This window comes from Nesoenas mayeri (genome assembly GCF_963082525.1).
Source record: "Nesoenas mayeri genome assembly, chromosome: W".
Classification (NCBI taxonomy): Eukaryota; Metazoa; Chordata; class Aves; order Columbiformes; family Columbidae; genus Nesoenas; species Nesoenas mayeri.
The window spans coordinates 12,285,330-12,294,610 of NC_137553.1; the positions used below are offsets into that span (position 1 = coordinate 12,285,330).

The 9,281-nt window shown below is 46.4% G+C and overlaps 1 protein-coding gene across 3 annotated transcripts in view; it reads right to left on the reverse strand.

The window, feature by feature from the left end:
* Positions 1 to 6,902, reverse strand: part of LOC308051428 (protein FAM219A-like) — a gene marked incomplete at both ends in the record, with an annotated part of 155,591 nt that extends 148,689 nt beyond the window's left edge. For 2 of the 3 annotated variants that reach the window (XM_080361854.1, XM_080361853.1), the window contains one exon: positions 6,843 to 6,902. In XM_080361854.1, the coding sequence (XP_080217980.1) occupies positions 6,843 to 6,902 (60 nt within the window). The remainder of the gene's footprint in view (positions 1 to 6,842) is intronic. The other variant, XM_080361855.1, reaches the window with a different exon arrangement.
* Positions 6,903 to 9,281: the final 2,379 nt, after the last annotated feature.

Consider the following 9,281-nt stretch of genomic DNA (forward strand, 5'->3'; position numbering starts at 1 on the left):
TTGTAAAAGACTTCTTAGTAAATTCACCGTGATAGTTTTTGAGATTGTGGGGAAAAAAAGAAAGACCATTTTTTGAAACCAATGGAATGCCAAATTTGGAACAAAGTTTTAACCAATGAATTCCTGTATTTGCCAGAAAGCCCTATACCTCTCTTGGGTCAAGATTTGTTAAGTAAACTGTAAGCTCAAACAACATTTTCTGAGAATTCTGTTCAGGTGCATGTCCCATAAGAAGATGCTTGGATGTTGCAGATGTGCTTGCTGCAAGCAAGAAATCTCCAAGGAAATTTTGAATGCTGTATTTCCACTAGTATGGGCAGCCAAAGTATCGGTAAAGCAAACACTACACTGATAGAGCTCAAACAGTACTTCAATCCAGTAAGGAAAAACAATATCCAATAGATATGACAGCCAAAATGGAGTTAAGAGGCTTTGATGAACAACTTTATGACAACCTTGCAAGTCCAATCAAATGCAGTCAGCCTGTAAATTTGTCTATTTATAGTTACAACACAAAAACAACCTGTGGTTATTGTAGGACAGTAGGATGAGAATGCTAAAAGACTGATATACTTGGAATGGATTGTTTTTCCCAATTCTTTCAATAAAATTATTAGTCAGCTTCTAGAATTGATTGTTATTCTGACTAAAACACACAGAGAGTGGATTCAGGTCTTAATAGGCCATGACCCATCTGTCATATATGTACCACAACAGATCAAAACTGACAACGGTTCTGGATACACTGCTAGATCCACACAATATTTTTTACAGCAATGGGGTGGTTTGCATGTCACAGGTATTCCACATTCTCCCACTGGACAGGCTATCATTGACCGAGCGCATTCCACACTGAAACAGATGTTATTAAAACAAAAAAGGGGGAATAGGACGCCTCAAGAACAATTAGACAATGCAACATATACTTGAATTTTTTTTAATTGTACCATGCCTCCCTCCTCTACCACAGCAGTGGAAAAACACTTCCGTGTTCTAGATTGACTATCTCAGAGACCAAAGGTTTTATACCGGGATCCCCTGCACAACAGTCAGTGGCAAGGGCCTGTAGAACTAATCACCTGGGGGAGGGGGTATGCTTGTGTTCTTCTTTCAACAGGACCAAAGTGGCTTCTTGCAAAATGCATTAAACCTTTCTATGAGTTGGACAAACACGACGCAGGACCCAGTAGCAGAGATGCAGCATCTGTCCCTGCAGCAGAGAGTAATGAAGAAACAGAAGAGACCAAAGAAAGAGGCCAGTGATGTTACCTGGGAGGAGCTAAAAAGTTACAGCAAAATGCAAGTACTATGATGGCAGCAGCAAGCCCTTGATTAAAGTTAACACCTTCTTAGCCTAGTTGGCTATCATCTCCTACAACAGTGCAGTAACAATGACATGCAATGGGTAGGTGTTGCATTGATACCACCAGAAGATCAGATGCTGATAACAAGAATTGTATTAAATTTATTTAAACACAGCAGTATATTATTGAGACCACTCCTGTATGTATTTCTGAGAAACCTATTAACAACTGTTTATCAGAGAAGTTCCATCTTAATGTGTAAGGTATCTAAAGTAACCACAGAAGATGTTTTGAGCTTGTAAATTAGAGGTATTAGCACATCAGAATTGTATAGACTACTAACTGGTAAAAGAAATCCTTCAGTGCATTTGTTTTCCTTATTAGGATAACTAACCAGCTTTCTCCGATATTTGTAATTGTTGTAATTTGTATTATTCTATTCTATTGTAGGTTGATTTGTAATGATAATGTATAACAAGAAAATGACACATAGGGTATGATGATCCACAGTGGGCATTCAAACTCACCAACAGAGTGCCCCCTTTTGACTTCGGAGGCAAGAGGTTACTGCAGCACCACTCCAAAGTAGTTTGTCAGATGACTGTGGTCACAGGGTGGATTGTGTGCCAGTTGCACATCCCCCTGAAATCTAGAGCCTTCAATGAGGAGGTTGATGGCTCTAGCACCTTCTGTGCCCCACTGTGCCTGTCCCCACATATACACCTAAAATGGCACCAAGGTGTTGTCAATCAGCTTCACCTCTACCAACTGATGGGTCAAGAGGTGGGACCCTCGGTCAATTAACAGGGTCCTTAACAAAGGAGGTGCCCAGACTACCTGAGAAGCTTCTGGACTGTGTTGTAATACCCACAGCTGCATCTGGCCAAACTATGAAACGGGGTTCCTGAAGAAGACACCCTTTGAGTGGTCTTCTCAGAGCTGCAGGTCTGTAAACTGGAGTCCTTTTCTTAGACAGGAACACTGTCTAAGGAAACTTCCTGGGATTAAGAACACCTCACCTATTCATTTGGGTGAGTGATTATTTCTTGTGAGTACCCTGAAGTAAAAGGTTTTGTTTCTTGTGACTACATGCATATTGTGGATCCTTATTCTTATGTTATTGTATTTAAATAATCTCCCTAACTGATATCTGAACCTGCATTTTCTGTTATCAGAGTGCTAAATATGTGTAATATCACTGAAACTGAGCTATAGTGTTTATGAGTGAAATCAAGTAAAAAAAAAAAAAAAAACAAAAAAAACCAGTCTCAGCTAATGTGCAAGGCCTGATTTAGTATTTAGCCAGTGCCCTGCAAAATCAACTGCATAATTTTAAGACATAATGACTAATATTATCTAATAGCATAAAGTGATTAGACCCAAAAACTTGGTTTTCAGGCCTCAATCTGCATATATGGGTTTTTGTGGGAACTGGATGTGCTTGTGTAATGTTTTTTCTTGTAGTCTTCCAAATCATCTGGAGAAATGATACAGAATGAAAAGAAGAATAAAGCCAGGGTCCTTGCTGCACTCACTGTGAAGCAGATGTTCAAAACCCAAAAAGGGGGAGATGCGGGAACAGCAGTTCCAGCTAAAGGGCCTTGGACAGATTATACAGAAGTATGGTTTCTATGAGTGTAAGAAGTGATAGCCCAGGTCAGCGAGAATGATATCAACTAAGATAACAGTCAAGTCTTAGATTCTCTTTGTTCCAACTCAAAAACACTGAAAAATTACTTTGATGAAAAACATCAATTCTGTCCCAGGGTGTTATCTTCTTGTTCGCAAACTAACTGCAAACAATGACTGTGCTAGCTATGAAAAAGAAAAGTATCTATAATAACTGCATGAAGAAAATTAATTCTCTTTCAGTCAAACCAGCACATAAGGTTATTCTATACTTGAAAGTGTGGGATGGGGGGAGAGGAAAAGGACAAATGGTAACCATAATAGAACAAAGCAGTAGTACTGGGCAAAATTGTGTTACCCAAGCAAACTACTATGATAAACACTAGCAGGCTTCTGAACTGCAAGGTAAAAAACTGGCAGGATGGCCAGGCCCAAAGAGCTGTGGTGAATGGAGTCAAATCCAGTCGGCAGCCAGTCACAATCAGTGTACCCCAGGGCTCAGTATCAGGGCCAATTCTCTGCAATAACTTTATCAGTGATCTAGACAAGGGGATCAAGTGCAACCTCAATAACCTGGCAGATGACACCAAGATGGGTAGGAGTGTTGATCTGCTGGAGAGTACAAAGGCTCTACATTGGGATGTGGATGGGCTGAGGCCAATTCTATGAAGTTCAACAAGGTGCCAGGTCCTGCACTTAGGTCACAACAACCCCATGCAACACTACAGGCTTGGGGAAGAGTGGCTGGAAAGTCGCCCAATGGAAAAGGACCTGGGGGTACTGGCCAACAGCCAGCTGAACATGAGCCAGCAGTGTGCCCAGGTAGCTAAAAAGGCCAACAGCATCCTGGCTTGTATCAGAAATAGTGAAGCCAGCAGGACTAGAGTACTGATTGTCCCCCTGTACTCAACGCTTGTGAAGCCATATCTTGAATACTGTGTTTGGTTTTGGGCCACTCACTACAAGAAAGACATGGAGGTACTGGAATGAGTTCAGAGAAGGGCAATGAAGCTGGTGAAGGGTCTGAAGCATAAGTCTTATGAGGAACAGCTGAGGGAACCGGGGCTGTTTAGTCTGGAGAAAAGAAGGCTGAGGGGAGACCTTACCACTCTCTACAACTACCTGAAAGGAGGTTGTAGCATGGAGGGTTTTGATCTCTTCTCCCAAGTAGCAAACAATAGGACAAGAGGAAATGGCCTCAAGTTGCACCAGGGGAGGTTTAGATTGAATATTAGGAAAAACTTCTTCCCAGAAAAGGTTGTCAGGCATTGGAAGAGGCTGCCCAGGGAAGTGGTTGAGTCACCATCCCTGGAGGTGTTCAGAAGATGCATAGATGAGGTTCTTAGGGATATGGTTTAGAGGTGGACTTAGCAGTGCTAGGTTAATAGTTGGACTTGATGATCTTAAAGTTCTTTTCCAACCTAAACGATTCTATAATTCTTGCAAGCATTCAGTCCCTACTTGCAAGATACAGACCAAGAACTACAAAACAGATGAAGTCACTCTAAGTGTTGTACCAGACTTGTTCTGTCCCACTTATAAGCCCAATGTCAGCATTTCCAAGCATGCAGAAGAATCCCACGCATCCAGTCATAGCAACAGCTCCTCACATACACAGGGTTTCACTATGAACTCCTTTAGATAAAAATCAATTGAAACCCCAAAGCAAAGGTTCAGAGTATTCTTTTAATGCAAGTGTTAAATCTCTTTTTGAATATTTCCTAATTCTTGGCTCTTCAGGGGAAAGAAACCTACTTCCTAAGCTTACCATCACAGCTACATAATATACCATCCTATCCTGTGACAGCAGGGCTGGACCAGACAACCTTTTCGGGTTCTTGTCACTCCATAGCCATGCACATGCTAATTCCACTCCTCTATTATTATCATGAGGTTTCTAGAAAATAATTATGTTTTTTTTGTCTGCCAACAGCTTTTCCAAACTTGCTAGTCTTACTACCATGCCTACTACCCTCAACATTAATAAAGAGGGCCGACCTTGCCATGTCTGCTGCCTCTGCTTGACAAAAAAACACATATGCAACAAGTAGAGCATGCAACAAGTCTACATCAGCTTTTATGGACAGTTTTCTTTCCTACCACAAAGGTTAAAGGCTAAAAAAGAAAATAAAACAAGCAACAACCACCATGCTAAAAATATTTCAACAATTTTTCAACACTCCCATCATAAGAAAAGTGTTTTTCTTGCCACTAAGGGGTAATTTGAGTTTGTAGGCCTTCATAGGAGAGTCTTTCTGTTCACAAGACAATTATTTTGTTCTCAACTTTTTGTAAACACTAGCTGCAACAAGAAAGCAAGGATTGGTACATAAACTGTAAATAATGTAGTTTGATATACTGGAAATCTCAGTAGTATCTTCAGTACTAACATGAACCTGCCAACAACCTATCCTCACCTGCTGTCAAAATGATCTGTACAAGTATTTAAAGTTCTTTCCACTTCTCCAAACATTTCATATCACTATCTCACACAATCGGATGCCAAGATAGAATTTGCTTACTCCAGGTGCCTAAGGGAATCAACATCTTGAGCAAGTCAGCCCATTATCCAAGTTTCACTTTAATGCCAAGATGGAGTGTATTTCAACAAGGCCCAGGTTATACATAACAATGCACCTTCAGAGAGTGAGGCAGACTGGAATAAGCGGAGAACACACAAGGGAACCTTACCCACATGAGAAACAAACAGATAAACACATTCAAGTGTTCTGCAGAATGCAACTGAAGCACAACACACACAAGCAAGCCTGTAGCATTAAAGCAAAGCAGCTATACGTTCATAAGAAGTCTTGGACTACTTTGTGATGATCTAGCATCTTTCATGGCTGCCAGCCAGCTGGTCTTCCTTCATAAATGTAATTTCATAAGCTACCAAAAGCCCAGGACCACTCTACCTGCCCATTTATGCAGCTTCTTCAGAGCTCATTAACTGAGTATAATTGTGCCTATAAAGGGAAAAACATCTCGAAATGAAAAATACATGCCCCAGCATGGTTCAAAAAAAAAAAACAACCATCACGACCTCCTCACAGACACAGATTACTTTTTCACATTAAAAATTTTATGTGAGCAAAACTGTAATTTGACAGAGATGTTCCTCTGCAAAACACCTGGATTTTTCACACAACAAGTACGTAACAGCAGTTTTGCATTAAGAACAATGGCTATAAAATCAGCCACAGAGAGCATCCTGCAGTTTCATACCATAACTCACGCCAGACACACGTATTTAACACTCATCCCGTGCAGGTATCCTGTCTCTGGGGAGCACCTCTCAGACCAGACTGCGCACAAACACTGCCTAGTTCTTCCCTCAGATCTCATGTATACTGCAATAGTCAAATAAAACCTCACCCGCCTTCTGCACCTCCAGCTGCTCAGATGCTCTGGCTGCCTGTCCTTCCCCGAACGTGTTCCTCAATCTTACCTCCATTCCCCGCCCCCCCTCCCCAGCGCTGGGGCCCACCGGCCGAGGCGGGAGGAAACATCACACGCCAACCAGACCGGGGTGCTCCGGGACGCCACCGAGTTTGGAGATGCGACGTTTCAAACGAGACAGGAACAGAGCCACTGTCGGTCACCTGCCTCAGCCCTCCCCGTGAGCGGCTTCTGCCGTTGCTACCGGCAGCAGCCAGGGAAATGCCGAGGAAGAAGAGCATGACGGAGGAACTGGGCAGACAGCTGTGACCACGGACACCCGAGATGACACAGCAGCCTCCGCTGGGAACGGCCCCGGGGCCTGGCGGGAGCGATGAGAGAATGGCCGTTACAAAACGATCGCGGCGCACAGGCCCGACCTCAGAACCACCGCAGCACCGACGCCCCTCCCACCAGCCCCCTGGCGAGGCGACAGCTCCCGGGGACGGCACGGCCCTACCCGCCCCTCACCAGTGGTTGCATCTCGGCGCGAACAGCGGGCACCTGGAACCGGTCTATCTCCTCCATCATTATTGTGGAGGCAAGGCAGGACAAAAGTGACTCAGCCACACCGCTTCCGGGGCCGGCTGCCACCACCCCTAAATTTGCATATTCATGAAGAGGATGGGGCCTCTGGCAGTGATTCCGAAGCCTGAATGCTCGGTTCCCAGTGGTCCTCGCCTCACTGCCGCCAGATTGTACCATTCCCTCCCTCGGGGGGAGCGGGGACACTGTGGGGGGAGGTGGGGGGAAGAAATAGCTAGCGGCGACGGCGTTCTGCGGTCGGATTATCCGCACGCCGCTTCCGGCGCGTTGCCATGGTTGCCGCTGTCACCTTCCGGCCGGTGGCGGGGAGCCGCTGCGACAGCCGCCATGTCAGCCAAGGTAGACGACAGGCGCCGGCAGTTCTCGTCTGTCCCGAGCGGGCATCATTACAGGGCGGCGTCGCGCTACCATTTGATAGCACCTTGGTGAGGTCACCACCTGCACAGTGACGTCACACCCAAATTGGCATCACTGCAGTGCCTCGTGCTGCAGGGGATAGCGGTTAACTTGAGGGAGCACGAAGTACAGCAGAGAGTAGAAAACTCAGCGGGAATAGAGCAGGGACAGCGTGTTTCTCGGCGTGCCCGATCCCCGAAGCCCCAGCAGCCATTGCGAGAGAGCAGCTGACGTGGGAGGAGGCGTTCCCACGGCGACCACACCCCCTCCCTTGACTTGAAAAAGCCTCAGGGAGGGCAATGACTGCTGCCCAGTAGGCGTAGGGTAGAGCAACTAGTTTGTGCTGCAGGTGACTCACACTCCCCTCACACTCCCCTCACACTCCCCTCACACTCCCCTCACACTCCCCTCACACTCCCCTCACACTCCCCTCACACTCCCCTCACACTCCCCTCACACTCCCCTCACACTCCCCTCACACTCCCCTCACACTCCCCTCACACTCCCCTCACACTCCCCTCACACTCCCCTGCAGCAGAGGGTGTGGTAGCTTGTACAGCAGGGCGCAGAGATCGCTCATTGCCTGTCAGGCTCTTTTAGCCTTGCTAGCATCCCGCACTGCTGACGACCATGGTTGCCTCTAGAAAAAGACCTTGTCTCAAAAAGACTGTGGCAACGCAGGCTGAGGTTTTGCCCTGAACTGGGGCTGTTCAGGTCTCTGACTGTAGGAAGTGCCGGAGCCTGCTGCTGCTGGGGGAGGGAGGCCAGCATTCCACCTGTGTGAGGTGTGAGCAGGTGCAAGATCTGCTCAGTATGGTGGTAAACTTAAGGAGGAGGTCGAGAGATTGAGGACCATCACGGAGTGCAAAAGGGAGATTGACTGGTGGAGTAACACCCTGGCGTGCCAGTCGGTAAGGCCCCAGGGAGGTATCCCCCAAAAGGAGATGGATCCCCTGCCCCCTTGGGCAGAGGGAGAAGTCCTGAAACAGCCCCTACCCCGTCACTGTTGGGCAGAGGTAGGAGACCAAAAAGATGATGAGAGGTGGAAGCGTATTCCAGTTCTGTGTCACGGGCAGCCCCCCCTCCCCACCTGCTTTGCTTCCCCGGGTGCCCCTACATAATAGGTTTGAGGTCCTGGATCTTGAAGAAGAGGTAGGTGAGGAGGTGGTGCCAGACCTGCCTACAAGGTCACTTAGGAAGAGGCAGTTGACTCCACAACTCAAGACTGCCTCCAATAAGAAGGAAAGAAGGGTAATTGTAATCGGAAATTCCCTCCTGAGAGGAACAGAGGGCCCAATATGAAGGGCTGACCCTCATGATAGGGAAGTTTGCAGTCTACTTGGTGCTCAGATCAAGGATATCACTAGAGAGCTCCCCAAACTGGTGCACCCGACAGACTACTACCCGCTGCTGGTCTTCCAGACAGATGGGGAGGAAGCTGCTTTGCGTAGTCTGAGGGGAATGAAGAATGATTTCAAGGTCTTGGGAAGGATGGTGAAGGACTCAGGGGCTCAAGTGATCTTCTCTTCATTCCTTCCATCTTTGAATGGCGATGTGGGATGGAACAGGAAAGTTCAGACTGTAAATGATTGGCTCCAAGGCTGGTGCTACAGGCAGGGCTTTGGATGTTTTGATAATGGCTGGTTTTATAAGACTTCGGTCCAGACAGTGATACGAGGGAAAGGCTTATCTCGCAGGGGCAAAAGGAGGCTGGGACAGGAATTAGCTGGGCTCATTTGGAGAGCTTTAAACTAATTTTGAAGGGGGATGGGGTTGAAGCTGGGCTTGTCCCAGTGGGGCAGCATTCTAGAACCGATGAGGACCAGGTGGCCTCTTGTACCCCTAGGGAGAAATTGGTGTGCTTGGCATGCTCCCTGAAATGCCTGTACACCAATGCGCGCAGCATGGGGAATAAGCAGGAGGAGTTAGAATCCTGTGTTCGATCAGAAGGTTACGATCTAGTGGCAA